Source organism: Theobroma cacao, chromosome 5 (genome assembly GCF_053813885.1).
Source record: "Theobroma cacao isolate CCN51 chromosome 5, ASM5381388v1, whole genome shotgun sequence".
Classification (NCBI taxonomy): domain Eukaryota; kingdom Viridiplantae; phylum Streptophyta; class Magnoliopsida; order Malvales; family Malvaceae; genus Theobroma; species Theobroma cacao.
In genome coordinates, this window is record NC_142643.1 from 2053020 (window position 1) to 2072254 (window position 19235).

A 19235-nucleotide genomic window follows, 5' to 3' on the forward strand; every position below is an offset into this window, starting at 1 on the left:
GCAGCGTTTGGTTTACAAGTACTTTACTAGAAATGTAATGTTAATTTTCAGAATTACCCTTGTTTATTAAAATGCAATTTTAATATAATTGTATTTTTTATTGTTAATTTTTATATAATATCATCTCTTATATATATTTTTAATATCATATATTTTATTTTCATTTCTTATTATAATTTTATATATTTTATTTTCATTTCTTTAATATAATTTTTTATATTATATATTTTTATTTTAATTTCTTTTATATCTATTATATAAATTTTATTTTATTTTATTTTATTTTCTAATTCTTATATTATATATTTTATTTTAATATATTTTATTTTAATTATAACATTACAAAATATTTTTAAGAAAATAATAAAGTTGAAGGGTAAAAATATCTTTAACAACATTATAGAGTGCAATGTAATGTGATTACATTGATTTTAAACTGCAATTACATTACATTACTTAATTGCAATGTGATTGCATTACAATCTTATATTGCAATGATCTGCTGCAAAACAAATACTGTAATACAATTTAATTGAATTTATTGCAAGAAATGTGCTTCAACTTTCTTTATACCAAACGTTACCAAAAGGTCTTCTTATTGAGAGGATTCTCAACCACGAAAATAATATATATACCATGTATCTATATGTGTTGCGGTAGAAAACCATATGGTAAACTTCCCATTAATCATAAAGCAGCATCTTTGAGACAATTATAAAGTATTGTTTGGCCAACCATAAATATGAGTGCGCCAAAATTAGTGGGTCACGAAACCCCCCAATAATATTGCCATGGAACAGACCCAGCAACACCTCCATGTCAAACTCTATAAGAACCCTTCTCCACTTCACGAATTTTCTGCCTCAGAGAAATCAGGTGTAGCAATAAATTTTTCCCTTGTCACAACAATGGCGATCAATGGAACCTCTGTCAGAACCAGCTCAGATGGAGTCTGGCAAGGCGAAAATCCTCTCAACTATGCCTTCCCATTATTGATACTTCAAACAACCATAGTTCTTTTCACCAGCCGCTTCCTTGCCGTCCTACTCAAACCTCTCCGACAACCCAAAGTGGTTGCCGAGATAGTAGTACGTTTCAATGTTATTTCACTGTGTAATTGATTCTCTGTCTCTTTTTTTTTTTTTTGATGTTGTTAAATGATATGTTATGTTTTCTGTCAGGGTGGAATTTTGCTAGGTCCTTCTGCTTTGGGCCGCAACAAAGATTTCTTGCACCTTGTTTTCCCTACATGGAGCACACCAATACTGGAATCGGCAGCTAGTATTGGTCTTCTCTTCTTTCTCTTCCTTGTGGGTCTTGAGCTCGATCTAACCGCAATTCGTCAAAGCGGCAGAAAGGCTTTTAGCATAGCCATAGCCGGGATGTCTGTTCCTTTCATATTTGGAGCTGCACTTTCATTACTTCTCCATAAAGCTGTCAATGGGGAGGAGAGAGTAAGTATTGGGCAGTACATACTGTTCCTAGGCGTGGCTCTTTCCATCACAGCTTTCCCCGTTCTCGCCCGCATTCTAGCTGAGCTCAAGCTCCTAACAACCCAAGTAGGCCAAACCGCTATGGCCGCAGCTGCGTTCAACGACCTTGCTGCATGGATCTTGTTGGCCTTAGCCGTAGCCCTAGCAAGCAATGGCTCAAGTGAAGCCCACAAAAACCCGCTTATATCCGTTTGGGTTCTTATATCCGGAGTTGCTTTTGTTGCTTTCATGCTAATTCTAGTCCGGCCCCTGATGAATTGGTTGGCACGACAGTGCTCGCCTGAACATGACTTTGCCATCGATGAAGCTTATATATGTTTGACCCTGTCAGGGGTAATGTTATCCGGGTTCATTACTGACCTTATAGGAATCCATGCAATATTTGGTGCTTTTATATTTGGACTAACGATTCCTAAAGGTGAATTTGCAGCAAAACTGATCAAAAGGATTGAGGACTTTGTAGCCGGTCTCCTTCTTCCGCTGTACTTTGCTTCTAGCGGGTTGAAGACGGATGTGACCAAAATACGTGGAGTAGAGGCTTGGGGCCTTTTGGCGCTGGTTATAACCACAGCTTGCGCAGGGAAGATTCTAGGAACTTTCGTGGCAGCGATGCTCTGTATGGTTCCGGCAAGGGAGTCATTAGCTCTCGGTTTGCTGATGAACACCAAAGGATTGGTGGAGCTCATTGTTCTCAACATTGGCAGGGAAAAGAAGGTGAGTTGTACTATCCTAATTAACCACTCGCACCTTTTCTTTCTTTCGCATATACTTTTCATCGCTTCCTTTCTTTGGTTTTACATTCTCCAATCACTATTCAATTACTGTTTCCCCATCATTTTCCTCCTCTTCTAACACCCCTTTTTTCACCCTTAAAGGACTTTATCCCTCTACAAAGCGTGAGATCTACATGAGTAAACAGTGAGGGTAGTAATCAAGACGGAACCAACCAATTTTTATTAAAAGGTCAAATCAGAAGAATAAAGAATAAAAATTTTAAAATTTAATATGTTGAATTTAACCGATAATTATTAAATTTATATAATATGTAAATTAAGAGAAGGAAGCTTTAAATTAGTCTTTTAAAAAAATTACGCTCGATGATGTTTTCTATATTCAAATTCATTAATTATTGATTTTATATTAAAAAACATCTATTTTTTTATGATTGAGTCTTGAATGTTTTGATTCAAATTATTATTATTCATGAGTTGAAGCATTAAGGTTTGGTAGCTCAAGTGTAGAATTTGTTGTTTTTTTTTAAGAATTAGTCAATTGTTTTCAACTTATACTTAAATCAAACTTGAAAAAAAGTTAATGTAATTAACATCTAATATTTTTATTTTATTTTTAATTAAATTTATAGTACTAAATATAAAACTATAATGTACAAAATATAAACAGTACAACATTCCAATTTATATTTAATAAAAAAAATGATACATTGATGAAATTTTAAGTAACAGTGTAATATTATAATTTATATTTTAAAATTACATAATAATTTATTAATTTTTAAATATTAAAATTATAAAAAATAAAATATACATAACAAAAAAAAAAACATGACAAGTAAAAGATAGAACCCACATATGACATAACAAAAAGGAAAGAAAAAGAATATAGTTAGTGGTTAATAAAAATTTGGAGAAGAAAATTTATAAAAAACCTAGAACATATAAGTAAATAAAATAAAAATAAATAATAAATAATAAAAATAAAATAATAATATAAATTAAAAGAAGAAAATAAAAAAATTTTATCTTCTATTAATTTCACACAATGATGATGAGTAGTTTCTATTTTTTTTGCCTAAATTAGTAAATTTATAAATCTCTTTTAAAAAATAAAGTGCATTCCAACGGTGAATTACAGATAATAGAATAAAATAACATAAACGATAAAAGGCAAGAGAAAAAGATAAAAATAAAAAAAGGGAGAAAAAGAAAGTGGAGAAACTTTAAAATAGACTCTAGCTACAAGGCCGGTTGATGTACACTACTAATGCGTTCCACGTCCTTACACTCAACATCAGACATATTCCTTATTAACCTTGTCGCCAAGAAATGAGGGAAAGGGAGAGGCGTGCAGTTGATTAGACATTGTGGTGCTTGGCCGCCGTGATGGCTTCAGGTCTTAATTCATACTTTCACATTATGCTAACGACAACCTCTCACACCAAGCCTTCACATTTTCTTTGCTTCTTACCATGCTTCCCTTGTTTCACTCTTTAATCTTTACTTCTTGTCTTTTTAATCTTTAAGTAATTATCCAAACTTATGGGTGAGAGTAACATCGTCTATAAGTTCTGTTCACTCCTGTCAATCTCATTAATTATATAAAGTAAAAGTCACAATAATAATAATAATAATAATGTCATGATGTACTTAATTAGTCAATCCACCCTTAATATAAATTGATTATTTGAAAAATAAAACGGTTTATCCCAATCATTTTATCACGTAAATCAAAAATTTAAAAACTCTACGTATTTAAATTATTTTAAAATTTATATATATATATATATAAATACAGACATATGTATCACGAATATAATAATTTAATTTTAAAGAGCAAGAGGGCAAGTGGCAGTTATGTTATGGAGCCTGGTTCCAACCTTTTTGTTTCGCATATATATTCTTGGACGGTGGAGAGAATTCTTTTACCGTCGTCTTCGCCTTGATATCATTTAAGAAATATGATGATCGCCCAGCCCCTACATCATGTAAACTGAAGAAGTGAAGTCACCTTTATTCGTTTGGGATTCCGACTGAGCAGATAACATAGGAGGTTTTTGGTATCACATTTATCATCGATATTATCATGAGCACATAAATTTATATAATAATAAAAAGATCACCTACTACTTATTCAAGCATTCAACTTCAAACTATTAATAAAACAACAAATCAAAAGATTTTTGAGTAAAGTACTTAAAACGAAGGAAAACAAGTGAATTTTCTAAAGAAGCATAAATCGCTGTCCCCCAAGTGGCGACAAGGGAACCCCATCAACTGAGTTGCCAATTGATTTGCCATGTGACATTTTTTTTTTTTTTTGTTTTGGATAGAAAAAGGAAGGAAAAGGAAAAGAAACGAAAAGAAAAGAAAAGAAAGAGAGAAAGAAAAGAAAGGAGAATGAAAAAGGGGAGAAAAGAGAGAGCGTTGTCGTCAATCGTTGGCAAATCCTAGTTAGTGCTTAGGAAACTAACACCATTATCTGATAATGATCTAACAGGTTCTAAACGATGAGATGTTTGCAATTTTAGTCCTGATGGCCCTGTTTACCACTTTCATGACGACGCCGGCAGTCATGGCCATATACAAACCTTTACCTCGCATGACTTCCCAAACCCAACGCCGTTTGGAGCGAGCAATGCCCCCCGCTGAAAACGCAGAAGATGAGCTTCGGATCCTGGCATGTATCCACGGTCCTGGCAATGTCCCTTCACTCATCAACCTCATCGAGTCAATCCGTACCACCAAGAAATCCCAGCTCAAGCTCTACGTCATGCACCTCGTTGAACTCACTGATCGATCCTCATCCATTGTGATGGTTCAACAGGCTCAGATGAATGGCTTTCCCTTTGTCAACCGATTTCGTCGAGGAAAATCATACGACCAAATTGCTGCTACCTTCGGGGCGTATGGCCAACTTGGGAGAATCTGTATCAGGCATTTGACCGCCATCTCAACATTGTCGACAATGCATGAGGATATTTGCCATGTAGCAGAGGATAGAAGGGTGGCAATGATCATCTTGCCTTTTCATAAACTATGGAGAGGGGTGGAAGAGGAGACAATGGAGAATTTTGGCAATGGCTGGAGAGGGGTCAATCAAAGGGTGCTAAAAACTGCGCCATGCTCGGTGGCCGTCCTCGTGGACCGAGGCTACGGTAGGGAGTCAGAACAGGTGGCAGAAAGTGCCAACGTCGTGCCCAAAAGAGTTGGCATTTTGTTCATTGGAGGGCCAGATGATCGTGAAGCTCTAGAGCTTGGTGGGATGATGGCTGAACACCAGCCCGTTCAGGTTACTCTTGTGAGGTTCCTCCAAAATGATGACAATAAAACAGACAAGGTATAAAATGCAGTGCATTTTGTCTCTTATCCATCCCATCTCCCCAAATTCTTTTCAAAATCTACCAAGGTTCCCATATTTTAACACTGTGAGAATGCTTTCACCAGGAATTGGATGAATACGCGGTGGCAGAGTTCATAAGGAGGTGGGAAGGGTCTATAAAATATGAAGAGAAGGCGGTGACAGACATCGCAGAGGCAGCGTTGGCGATCGGACAGAGCAGGGAGTACGAGCTTCTTGTAGTTGGAAAGGGGCAGCTCCCATCATCTACGGAATTGGCAGACAATTACATAGAACATGCAGAATTGGGACATGTAGGAGATGTTTTGGCATCAGACGGGGGAATGTTGCCATCTACACTTGTTATCCAACAACAAAATGCAGTTGTTGCAGAGGATGTTACTGACGTAAAGATGATATGACTAGAAGAAAGCTGTTATCAAACATTGAAGTACATGATATCTAAAAAAAAATGTAAACAACTTAAAATATTTTAAAAAAATATTTATATTTTTAGTATGTTTAATTAAATTTTTATATTTTTATTTTAAATTAAATAAGTATTTATATTTATATTTTGAATTAAATAAATTTTTATGATTAATTATTGACTTAGTTAAAATATTATTTGTCATTCTATACTACGTGACGTTAACATGACATACTAACATATTATAATTGATGATAATGTGATATGTTGATATATTATAATTGATGATTATACAAGTTTTTTTACATTTCACATTAGTGTCATGTTAATGTCATGTGAATATAAAATAATAAATAATATTTTAACTAATAATAATTAATCAATCATTTATCGTAAAGATTTATTTGATTCAAAATAAAAGTATTAAGGCTTGATTGAATACAATAAAAAAATAAAAATTTATTTAAATTTTTTCAAATAATTTAAGAATTTATTTGAACATTATGCCTATTTGAAGTTTATTCTTTTTGTAAGAATGTGGACATGCAACTCTAAATTCGCAATTTGCGTTTTGTATAACTTGATGCAAGTACGGCCTGAAATGGGACTTTGGATCAAAACCTTGACATAGAAAAACATAAAGGATAGGATTGGCTAACAAATTAATCATGAAAAATTGAGTAAACAATAACATGATTAAAATACTAATTCATACACGTCTCATATCACCTCAGTCCATCGTCAAAGAGTTATACACCAAAGTAACTTACGCTTCATTACTATTTTCCTATTAAAAAATAATAAATAAAAGATGACAGACTTGTGATGTAATAATATAAAAGAAGAAGATTTTTGTTCACTATTCGCCTAAAAACAAGATGAGATTCGTGAAATCACTTTTTGAGATAAAGAAGCAAAGATTTGGAAGAAATTTAAAAGGGGAATCAGCGAGATTTGGTATCATAATCTCCAAATTCTTTTGGCAATAGTACTATGTAGTTTCTTATCAAAGTGATCATGGAACCCAAAGACCATTTCTAACATAATCAATTTAGTGAAATGACGGGAAAAAAGCCACAAATAAATATACCAACCATCTCCAATCTCTTACAACATTGGACAGTTGAGAACAACAGAAAACCCTTATCTCAGGAATATGTCCACCCATATTTTTCAATCGTAAAGGTGATCACGATCTAAAAACTAATCCAAAAACTTCTAACACGTTGCAGTTTCTCGACCGTGACCTTGGGAATTTAGAAGATCACTTTAGGGTTCACAGGCCTTTTTCAGTTAGGCAAAAAGCTCACAGCCTTCACTTTCCGAGAATATCAAAAGCACGCACATTTCTCAATTCTTTTAAAGTTCTTGTCACTGAAACAATTGTTTTCCATAGAAAGTTCAGGTCATTGGTGGATTGACAAAGGGTGGGTCTGGCTTGATTTGGTGAACTTCATCCACAAATTGCCATTAAGAGTTTTAAAATAGGTATCAAACTAAACCTGCACTAGTAGTTCATGTCCTAGTATGATCTGTTCTTCATTTCCCCTGACTGAAAAATAAACTTAAAAAAAAATGGAAAATTGAGCCACCACCTTTAGATATCCACAAATAGATTTGAGAAAGCCAACTTTCAGTGCAAGAGCTAGAGCCAATTGATACATATCGATTAATATTTATTGAAAGTTTGTTTCTCAAGCTAGCTTGAACTGCTTATGTTTACCACATGGGGATTGCTGCTGATTTGAATTTTCAGTAATGGCTTAGGGAATATTTATGATAGTGCTAAAGGAACAAAAGCTTTGTTTGGATCAATATATTTAGTGCTTATTTGGCCTAATTTTTTTTCAGCTTATCTACTTCTTAAAAGCAAAAATCAGGTCAAATATAAATTTTGAAAAATTCTTGAAAAAAAGTAATTTTTTTTAAAGAATAAATTTTTTTTAAAAAAATAGTTTCTGAAAAAACTCCTATGAGGAGCTTTTTCTTCTCTTCTTTTAAAAATACAAGAGAATTTTTATTTTTGTTTCAAAAATATCCTCATTTGTTAAATATAATTACAATACTACCCTATCAAAAAAAGAAATACCATTTTATAATAATTTAAACCAAAATTATAACATATAAAAAATAACTTATAAAAAGAAATTTACCAAACAATTTTAGCTTAATTTTAAAAGTTATTATTTTTCATAAGAGCTTCATAATAATTTTTAAATTAAAAAAAAAAAAAAGCTAGGCCAAACAGGCTTAGACTTAAAAAATTATGAGACAAATATCAAATTTATTTATACTGATTAACTTAAAGGATAACTTAATCTTGAATCTTGAATGAATATGTGCTCAAGGGTCTACGACTTGATTTTGAATGAATATTTATTTTAAGGTACTATGACTTGATAAAACTTGATCTGATTGTTAGAGTCTTGGATTTACCCTGGAGTGGAACTTTAGAGATGCTTTCGTTGAGCACTGTATTTATAATGCTAGATGGGAGATTTTCATGAGGATTTAGTTTCTTTGAATTTATCTCTAAATTATTTAAATTTAATTAGAGATGAATCATGATGAGTCAGAGATGATTTTTTGATTGGTCAAATTTTTAGCCTTTGAATTTTGATTGACCAAATTTGAATATTATTTCTAAATTATCTTAATTTGTTTAGAAATAAATTGGATAATCAAATTTGGATTTTATCCTTAAATTATCTTAATTTATTTAGACATAAATTGGATGGTAAATTTTTATTGGTCAAATTTAAATATTATCAATAAATTCTCTTGATTTATTTAGAGAAAAATTCGGTGACTAATAAGTGAATTTTCATTAGGTCCAATTAATATATTATCTCTAAATTATCTAAAAAAAATTTAATTGATCCAATTATGTGTCATAATTAGCCAATAAATTAATTGTTTTATAATTAATTATATAGCTATCTTAATTGATGTCTTCAAATTCATATGACAGCTCATGATTAGTGTTTGAAATTTTTTTTCAATTTATCAATTTCAGACATGTGCCATCTTGTAAGTGGATAACAATTTTCCTCCTTTTACACTGCCTATGACAAATTAGATACTGAACATTTGTTGTTAATCTCGATCGATAGGGAAGGGGTTAGTAATCAAAACGCAAAAAACACTGGAAAAGCAAGCTGACTTAAACTCAAAGATGAAAGAAAAAAAAAATCCAACAAAAGAACTTAAAGCTGAAACCTTAAGAGAGAGGAATTTGGTAGAGGTTTTTCTTGTTGAAAGATTAAAAATCTGTGTGTCGATTCGCTTGATAAAACTTATTTGGTTATAGCACATTAATTTATTCAACTTGGTTCTTGATCACTGCCGTAAAGTGGACCTAATGTCGTGATATAGCTCCGTGGAGGTTGAGAAATCATGTGCTGCATACTGTTTGCCCTGACCAATAAACTTCAACAGTGGCAAATTCAACTTACTGTTAGATCTGGAAACAACATGGCGGATTTGCTTGCTAGGCCGAGGTGAGGAGGGAACATGATCTTTTGTTATTTCACTTTGTCTAGATTCCATTCTGAGCTGGAAAAATGGTTCTTGGATTTCTTTCTCTATTCGCACCCTTGGCTTCTTTTTGGGCTCTACTATGGCTCATGGGTGATCAAAGTTCTGCTCTTTGCTTGGCTCTTGCCGATTTTGAGGGCTTTTGTGTCTGATTTTGGATTTTTTATGAGTCCTGCTAATTGATTTGATTTCTCCTGCTCAGGTGTACGAGAAGGCTGATAGATGGCAAAGATGGGAAAGATGAAAAAATTATATATATATTTAAAGAACACAGTAGCAATTAAATTAAGTTCCAATATATAAACCCTCGTCTAATTTACCTCCATTTCTAGAACTGGCATTGAATAAAGAGGATCACTTCGTCAATCAACTCCATATAAACCCTTGACTAATTTACCTCCCTTTCAAGACAAACAAAGCTTCATTAGGTTTTGAAATTATAGTAGTCGTACATGCTTGGCAGTTTTCAATGGCATTGATCCTCAAGGTTAACCATGCTGCTCAAGATCGATAAATATATTTAAAGGAAGCTTGAAAGGGAGTACCTCATGTTCCTAGGCGTGGCTCTTTCCATCACAGCATTTCCCGTGCTCGCCCGCATTCTAGCAGAGCTCAAGCTACTAACAACCCATGTGGGCCAAACTGCCGTGGCTGCAGCTGCGTTCAACGACGTTGCTGCATGTATATTGCTGGCCTTGGCCGTGGCACTAGCAGGCAACAGCTCAGGTGGAGGCACCAAGAGCCCATCAATATCCATATGGGTTCTTATTTTCTGGAGTTGCTTTCGTTGCTTTCATGTTAATCCTTGTCCGGCACATGATGAGCTGGGTTGCTCGGCAGTACCGCTCGCCAGACCATGACTCTGTCATGGATGAAGCTTGCATATGTTTAACCTTAGCTGGGGTAATGATATCTGGGTTCATGACTGACCTTCTAGGAATCTATTCAATTTTCGATGCTTTTGTATATGGACTTACGATTCCTAAAGGAGGTGAATTCGCAGCAAAATTAAAAGAAAGGATTGAGGACTTCGTGGCGGGTTTGCTTCTCCCGCTTTACAATGCGTCTAGCGGGTTAAGGACGGACGTGGCTAAAATTCGAGGCGTAGAGGCGTGGGGGCTTTGGCTCTTACTATATCCACGGCATGTGCAGGGAAGATTTTGGGGACGTTTGTGGTGGCCATGCTGTGTATGATCCCCGTGAGAGAGTCGTTGGCATTTGGCGTTCCAAAGGGTTGGTGGGGCACATTGTTCTCAACATTCGCAGGGAAAAAAAGGTGAGTAAAATCTAATCTTTCGCCATGAAAAGTTTCTTATGATCAAGTGCTAAGCTATCTACTTCACTAATTAGCAGGGAACAGTTTCATCTACAGTGCAAAAGTTAGTAATTTTTCATGCAGATCAAATATAGTAGCTGAATTACATATTCCAAGGTATAATTCTCTCCATTACCATCATAGTAATTAATGTAATTATCTTATAATTGTCAAACAGGTTCCCAATGATGAAATATTTGCGATTTAGTCCTGATGGCTCTCTTCACCACTTTCATCACAACTCCAGCAGTCATGGACACCAATTAGTTCAGGTGACTCTTGTGAGGTTCCTCCAAACAGCTGGGAGCAGAAGGAAGACGGCAATAAGCATACACAATTTTATCCAAAATTTACGAAATATCTACGGCTTTCTTTCTCCGCTGAAGGAAATGTTTTTACCAGGAACTGGACGAATTCGCGTTGGCAGAGTTTAGGTCTAATGAATCTATACAATGCGAAGAGAGGGTAGAGAGCAACGTGGCAGAGGAAGTGCTGAGGTAGCGCAAAGCAGGGGGGTAAGAGATTCTTCTCGTCGGAAAGGGGCAGCTCCCATCACCTATGGAATTAACAGGGAACTGTACGTACAGAGAGTGAAGAGTTGGGAACTATGGCAGATATTCTGACTTGATCAGATCTAGGCATCTTTCCATCTACCCTAGTGATCCAACGACAAAAAGAAACAGATGAAAATGAGGGCACTGTCTAAAATCATCTTTTAGACATGGAACATGATCATAGATTTGTGATGGTAAAATGGGACGCACAATCGTGGCACTGTTAATCTAAAAGCCACAAGGAATCTTAGCCCTTGTAACAGGTTCAGGTCCAACCCAAAAACTGAATCAGGAATCATAATCTAGAACTTGAAAATAAGGACAACATTAATTAGTTTCAAATAAATAGGCCTGGATCTGTTTTTCAAATAACTTTTACGTCCTAGCAAATCTGGCACTGCTTTCAAATTTTCCAGGACAAGAGTTATAACATGAACTACTTAACGCGTAAGCAACCAATGTACTTGTTTCCATTCCTTCGATAGATTAAGAAACATGCCTTGTGGCCAGGTTAATTTGCAAAACAATCTTTCCATGACTAGTAATTCCATCAGAATTTTGGAGAAAATAAGAAATAATTCAAAAAAAGATCAAAGAAACTACTGAAGATTATGAGAACTAAAATAAAATGAGATCAAGCACACGACAAAAGGATGAAAGAGAAATAATGAACTATAGTTGGTACAGATCCAAAGCAATTTTGAATTTTCATGTCACAAATAATGTTTCCTCACACTCACAACCAGTTCTCTTTCCAGTTGGGCAATTAACCCTTTCTGTCCACAGTTTTACAAAATATAAACTACTCTCAAACTCGAAACTTACCCAAGTTTTTACATAGTAAAATTTTTAAAGATAATAAAAAAAAGGGCAAAAGATTTGCTAAAAATATACTAACTTCATGAAAAGCATCCCCCCTTCCGCTTGGAGATCTAATTCACAAGCTATATTCTTAGCAGCTGTGCTAAGGTAGAGAAAGTTCTATCCATCCACTGTGTGCATTGCACCAGCAGGAATCAATTGTGTACTAGTTGCTTTTTGTGGGTAAGGTTCAGAGACTGTAATATCATTCAACTTCAACCTGGCCAAACATCAGATAATTTCATTTATGTATACAAGTGTAACATGATCATAAAAGAGACTAATGCAAAAAGAAAATAAGGGGATATATAAGAAATTAACCTTAAAGAAAGCCTCCACCCGTCCATGTGGCATCTGATTTTCCATTGTGACCAACAGTCTTTTTATCAGACGCACCACTATAGAAATGATCATATCCATCATCTTTGGCATCATCCCAGCCAGCCCAACCATCATTGCTTTGAGAAGCAGTCACTTTTGTACTATCTTTCTTCCTATTGTCTTTTGAGTCCCAGTCATCCCAAGAACTTGAGCTATAAGAATTATAGCTCCCACCAGAAGAGGATTGTCCTCCGGGAGTAGAATTCCATCCTTTGTTCTCCTGTTTAAACTCCTGATAATATCCATTCTTCTCACTATCATTTCGTTGCCAGCTTTCATTCTTCCAGTTCATGCCATCTTTAGTGTACTCCTCAACTTTTTGTGAAGCTATTGCCATGACCCCTTTCATGATTCCCCATGTCCTCTGGCCAATCTCACTTGTCCTTGCAGTGACAACATTGACAGTTTCATTAACCCTGGTATCATAACCACCCTCCTTAACCTGCAAAAAAGGTACATCATGCCCCTGTGTATCTAATTCCAAATCCTCGTACCCTTTTAAATAGCAATACAAAAAAAAGCAAACACATTACCTTACAACTATAACATCAACAGTTTAACAAAAACAAAGTGCAAAATGTAAAACAATATGTTTCTCAAAAAATATCAATTCCAGGAATGAGAGCCTAACTTTAATGTAGTAGATGCTCAGGGCCACAAACAGCAACCCTCAAGTCAAAAACCAATTTCCTTTGCAGAATAAGAATGAAACAGTCCCAATCTTTTGCAACAGGTAAACAATACCAGCTTGTGTATCTCCAACTTAAATGTAAAGAAAATAAAAGTAGACAAACAATCCATAGGATGTGGAACAAACGGATGGCAAAGGATTAACGATTGAAATAATTCAAATATCTCTGCTTTCTTATAAAACAGAACTACCCCAAAGGTTCTAATCAGTACTTCATATATCTTCCATGGTACTGTTATATAACCCAGCAGTTTTGCAGTTTAAAATGAAATGAAGAATATTAAGACTCCAGAAAGTTAAAGGAGCATCTTGATCCTAACAATGCCTTTGGATATTTAAAAGAACAGAGAAGAGTAGAGAACGAAGAAAAAAATGGAAAGTAAGTGAAACTGATGGTGAAACTAGGTGTACCAGGCAGAAGATTACCAACTTGGCTTATACTGACCTTAATGGTTTAATTATATTTACATATATTTTACCCAACGTAATATAAGAAATATTAGGTCTTATATACTTCAAATATTTTTACACATTGTATTTTTATTATAAATATAAACATTGGGCTTATGAACAGGTTGGTTGTACAATATTCCATTTTGCAGGCCAGGGCAGGCTTAGGCATAGTTGACAATATTAATATCACCTCAAGGCCCGCATTACTAAGGTCCATAACAGCATGTACCCAGTTGGGATATGAATGCTATTGCTCAAAGCACTTTTGCTCAGTCACTTGGACAGCAATATCAATTGCTTTCGGACAGCCTATATTTATTTGATGGACAACATAAGACCCCTTCATTGTGAATAGGGTATAAACAACAGCCCCATAGTCATTCTTATGCAAGTAAAGAAGCAATATTCAATCACAACGATCCCATATCTTATTCATCAATTATTATCCTCAGAGATAAAATTGCAATTCAAGGAGTTTGCAAATATCACTGTATTGCAGGTAAAACAAATTTTGATGGACAGAATGCATCACTGATCGTCAAATTGTACACTTATCATAAACCCCCAATTAGATTTATGGTTACAATGTAAATATTATTAGCTGAAAGTTGCTTTATACACAGAAAGAACTTATCAAAAAGGATGGTTCAATCTGCATTGCATCTCATTCATGCACAGTGTATAAACCCATGTAAAGATAAAACAATGTCTATGCACCCAAAAGAAGATTAGCATGCAAACATGGAAAACATAGATTCAACAACAGTGAATATCATCATTAATCAATGTCAATGTGAACGTGCAAAACAACCATAAGAGAAATCAAAATTTCCTAAAATACCTTCGAGGTGAACTCCTTCGTTCCTGCTTGGACAACATTTGCAGCAGATTGAGCTGCGGATGCAGCTACTACAGATAACTTCCCAAGCCCCTGCACCAAACACAAATTCAACCAATAATTAACAACTGTTGCCATAAAAATCACCCGATTAAAAGAAAAAATGAACTGAATAATCTTCTCACCTGAGACACAACAGAGAGAACATCCCCCTGAGAATTATTATTCCTCTGGGTAGGCATAGGACTCGATCCAAACCCAACATACTTCCCTCCTTGCGAAGGAGGTAACCCGTCAGGCCTTGATTCATTCTCAGCCATCTTCCTCGCAAAAAAGCTCTCCTTATTCGCCGCCGAAGCCTCCAACTGGGATCGCGTGTACATATCCTCTGTGGATCTCGACCTCACTGGAGCACCTCCCATTTGACCACCATGATTATTCCCTCCTCTAAAATCACTAGCCGATTGATTCCTCCTCAAATCGCTCGAAGATCTAAATGAATCGTCATTATCCCAACTATCCCACCCTCCATTATTCCCATAATTACTGCCCCTGCCACCACCACCGCCACCGCTCAACGGCGGCTTTCTATTACCACCACCTCCGTTGAGAGTCTCTTTCACAACGGGTGGATCCCGCCAGGGGCGACCCTCGGCAAGGGCTTGGATACGATCGCGATAAACACTCGCGGCATTGGTGTTATATTTGGTGACGATATCGGTTTCTTTAGGGATTCCGTATTGAGCCAAAAAAGAGTTGAGTTGCTCATTACCGCCCGATTCCATTTTCTTGATCTGGATCTCGGACCACGAATCCATCGTGACGGATCGGACGAATGAGATGTGGACACCTAAGCCACGGTGCTTCCCGGAGCATTCTAAGCACATGAAAATGCCGTAGGAAACCGAAGCCCATTGGGGATTCTTTTGGTTGCAATCGACGCAAGTTTTGTTACCTGGCTGTGATTGGAGGTCGCGTAACCGCCTCGTTGCCGCCATTTCTGAATCCGATCTAAATCGGATTCGCTTAAAAAAAATAGATCGAAAAAAAGATAAAGGATAGAGAAAAAGAAAAGATCAGAGAAAATGGATCTATTAAAATGATCTAAAAAGAGAAAACACAAAAATAAAATTACTGGAAGGCTAAATTCTTGGGGGAGGAGATCACCGACACCGTCAAAACATTTTTAGGGGTAAGGGGTGGGGATGGCTGGTGGTGTTGTGTTGTTGTTGAGATACGCGATTTTGGGTTTCTTTTTTTTTTAATAAAAAAAAAGGGGGAAATTTCAGTTCCCTTAACTTAACGAAACACGTGTCGTTCGTGTCAAAAAATTTCAACTCGGTTTATGAGTTATGACTCGTTTTTGCACTTCGTAAAGCTGTCCTCTCCCACTTGACTGGCTGGCTGCTGTGCACCGGAAGTGGATGATTATGTTTTTTAATAAACTAGTAAATAAATAAAAGAATATAATATTTTTTTCAGCCTTTTTTGACTGAAATTTTTTACATTCAAATATGCGCATTGAAATTGGAAAAAGAAAAAAAAATGGTAGTATGAAATTGACATAATATCTAAAGCAATTATTTATTATTAAAAAAATTAAAATTAATTTAATTTTTATTTTTTATTACTTTAATTAAATTTTTATATTTTTTATTTTTAATCAAATAAGTATTTATGATTAACGTTTAAGTAACTATAATAGATTAAAATATCATTTGTACTTTTACATCACATAACATTATTGTAACTGTTGACATATTGATAACAGGATATATTAATATAATATTTTTTATTTTTTGTATTAATGTAACATTAACCTCATTTAAGTATAAAATGATAGATATTATTTAAATAAATGATAATTAACTAATCACTAATTATAAAAATTTATTTGATTCAAAATAAAAAATATAACTTTTATGATGTTTAAATTTTTTACATATATCTATAAAGAAAAATTAGGTATGAATCTAGATGAAAATTTTATTACTGGTATAATAAGGCTTGTGAACAAAAAATATTTGCAATTATAACATGCAAGAAAAAGAAAATTATTTGCCATCTAATGTATAATGAAATAAGCTGGAAAAGTAACAGGCAATCTTGTCGTACTTGCATAGTTCATAGTTGATCTCAGTTTTTATTTGTTTTTTATATATATAAAATTTAAAATATATAATATAATTATCATTGAATCACTTTTTATGTAAAATTTTAAATCTAATCTTTTTAGATCTTAAAGAAATGCAATGTTGTGAGGGAGAGCTCCTAGTACACCGTGACCTCAAACGAGCTTTCTCAATTTTAGGTAATTGGGTTTTCCTTAAAAGAATGTTTGATTTAAGAAATACTAGAAAAAAACATAAAATTAATTAAAGCATTAATATATAAAAACCATTTATTTATTTATTTATTAAATTATTAATTTTAAATAATGTAAGAACATTTAACAGCAAAATTATAGTTGTGTCCAAAAAAAAAAACAACAAAATTATTGTTGTCATATACTCTCAAAACAAATTTAAAGTTATATATATAATAATTATTTGAAAATGACAAATTATATTGTAGCACAAATGAGAAAATAAAATTATATATGTTGTAGCATGTTCGGGTTTAAGGGTTTGTGGAGATTACTTTGGTCTTTTATTTTTTTTTATAGGTACATTCAACTACGAAGGCATTATGAATCCGAAAGAAAAAAGAAAAAACATTTAACAAAAGCATAAAAGAGAGAAAATTCGCATTACTCCCAAAATAAAAAGATAACTTAATAGGATGATGAATATATGATTCCTTCTAAAATGATTAAATTTTTAATAAATTAAAATTTTACATTCTTGACTAATATATTATCAGATGAGCTAAACGTCAGTATATTCGAGCAAAAATCAAACGTACATTTATTGCATTTTGATTCTAATCCAAGGAGCTCTAGTGCCAGTCACCTAGTTCACAATTGTCTTTCAATTTCAAATTTTATACTCTAAAGTATATAAAAGTATGAATTAAATAAAGAACGGTTGAAAAATGTTGAATTTGTAATTTCAAATGCCTCGATTATTCTCCATAAGGCAAATTATTTATAGACTAGTGTTAATTATATTAATTAAGTATCTTTAAGGTTAGGTATATATTTGGTTGTTACTTCTAAATCTAATGTTTTCCTTTTTATATTGAAACAAAAACAAAATGTTTGAAAGAAAGAGCAAAGAATTTAACATTGGAAGGTTCATTTAGTAACCAGAAAATAACTTGCTGTGAAATTTTTTTTTTGTATAAAATATTTTATAGAAAAATTTAATATTTTTTGTTGTTTGGATAAATTGTCGAAATATTTACTATTGTTTGGATGATCGTGTGGAAAATAATTTCCACTATACTGGTGGAGTTATTTGGATATTAAAATGATAAATAAGAGTTGATTACAAAATAATTGTGCCATTTACTTTTCACATTAAAATTAAGAATGGAAATGAAAATGAAAAAAATCAATAATGATATTTTTCAAAGCATTTAATCAGATATTTATAATATATATAAAAGTAAGATGTTTCAATTTGTTTCAATTGAGTCTTTAATTGAATGACAAGTGTCATTCAATTAGAACTTTTTTTTTATTTTTTTGACCTTTCGTTTTCTATTGAATTAATTTTTTTTACACTTATGCCAAAAATAAGTTGTTTTTGATATTTGAAGGGTTTTTTTTTTGTTTTTTACCTTTATTTTTTTTAATAAAAAAACTTAAAAATAATAATTTTTTAATATTTATTAGTTACAATTTAATATTATTTTTTATCTATATTCTTTTATGTCGCATGAACCTGAATCTATAGTATATAGATATCTCTTTTATACTTAAATATTTAAATTTTAATAAATATTCATCAAATTCATTATATAAAAGTAGAATAATTGATTGGGTCAATTGATTGATATTTGTCATTCTTAATTAAATTAATTTTTTTGCACCTTATGTCAAAACTACATTGTTTTTGACATTTGAAGGGTTTTTTTTATTTTTTACTTTTATTTATTTTAGTAAAAAAATATTTAAACATAATAATTTCTAACTTTTAATGCTTAGAAGATAGATTCATTTAATATTATCAACTGTAATTTAATATTATTTTTTGTCTATATTCTCTTATTCTGCATCAATCTGAATCTATAGTATATAGACATATCTTTTGTACATGAATTTTTAAATTCTAATAAAAATCCATCCAATTCATTGAACAAAATAAAAAAGTCCAAAAGACCTACTAATTTCTCAATGTACATGGCACTCAGTCATTATTAAATAAATAAATCAATTAACTCTTTTTCAGAGGTGGAGGTGGGAGGGCATATAATTAACGAACAATTAACTCTTTATTTATCTAACAGTTATAGGTAATTGCAAGGGAAAAGTATATAAACTGTAAGGAAATCTAATTATCACATTAAGAACTTTTTATCATCTTACAAGGAGACAAAGCAGTACTAAGCCTAAGATTTTAAGGCCAGCAATAATGGGATTAGCATGTTGCGGGTGTTCTGAAGTCAAAAGATATAATATTAGAAATTACTGACTATTTTATATTGATAGGATATTTACATTAT

The 19235-nt window shown here is 33.2% G+C and overlaps 2 protein-coding genes and 1 pseudogene across 2 annotated transcripts; 2 read left to right on the top strand and 1 right to left on the bottom strand.

The window, feature by feature from the left end:
• Nucleotides 1-851: 851 nt before the first annotated feature.
• On the top strand, nucleotides 852-6080 carry LOC18597794 (cation/H(+) antiporter 20-like). The gene is made up of 4 exons (XM_018120651.2): nucleotides 852-1088; nucleotides 1182-2207; nucleotides 4728-5567; nucleotides 5675-6080. The coding sequence occupies exons 1-4, from the start codon at nucleotides 909-911 to the stop codon at nucleotides 5987-5989; spliced, it is 2361 nt and encodes a 786-aa protein (XP_017976140.2). The 5' UTR covers nucleotides 852-908; the 3' UTR covers nucleotides 5990-6080.
• A 4002-nt stretch (nucleotides 6081-10082) lies between these two features.
• Nucleotides 10083-11350, top strand: LOC148762343 (cation/H(+) antiporter 20 pseudogene; annotated as a pseudogene).
• Nucleotides 11351-12055: 705 nt separating this feature from the next.
• Nucleotides 12056-15776, bottom strand: AGD7 (ARF-GAP domain 7). The gene is made up of 4 exons (XM_007027018.3): nucleotides 14813-15776; nucleotides 14631-14720; nucleotides 12586-13087; nucleotides 12056-12484 (listed from the first exon to the last, which is right to left on the bottom strand). The coding sequence occupies exons 1-3, from the start codon at nucleotides 15623-15625 to the stop codon at nucleotides 12587-12589; spliced, it is 1404 nt and encodes a 467-aa protein (XP_007027080.3). The 5' UTR covers nucleotides 15626-15776; the 3' UTR covers nucleotides 12056-12484; nucleotide 12586.
• Between the last annotated feature and the right edge of the window lie 3459 nt (nucleotides 15777-19235).

Excerpts from the sequence above, each read along its gene's own strand:
- LOC18597794 (XM_018120651.2), top strand. The coding sequence starts at position 909 with ATGGCGATCAATGGAACCTCTGTCAGAACCAGCTCAGATGGAGTCTGG. Across the intron at positions 2,208-4,727 it reads ACATTGGCAGGGAAAAGAAG|GTTCTAAACGATGAGATGTT; the intron begins GTGAGTTGTACT and ends ATGATCTAACAG. Across the intron at positions 5,568-5,674 it reads ATGACAATAAAACAGACAAG|GAATTGGATGAATACGCGGT; the intron begins GTATAAAATGCA and ends TGCTTTCACCAG.
- AGD7 (XM_007027018.3), bottom strand. The coding sequence starts at position 15,625 with ATGGCGGCAACGAGGCGGTTACGCGACCTCCAATCACAGCCAGGTAAC. Across the intron at positions 14,721-14,812 it reads TTCTCTCTGTTGTGTCTCAG|GGGCTTGGGAAGTTATCTGT; the intron begins GTGAGAAGATTA and ends TGTTTGGTGCAG. Across the intron at positions 13,088-14,630 it reads CGAAGGAGTTCACCTCGAAG|GTTAAGGAGGGTGGTTATGA; the intron begins GTATTTTAGGAA and ends CCTTTTTTGCAG.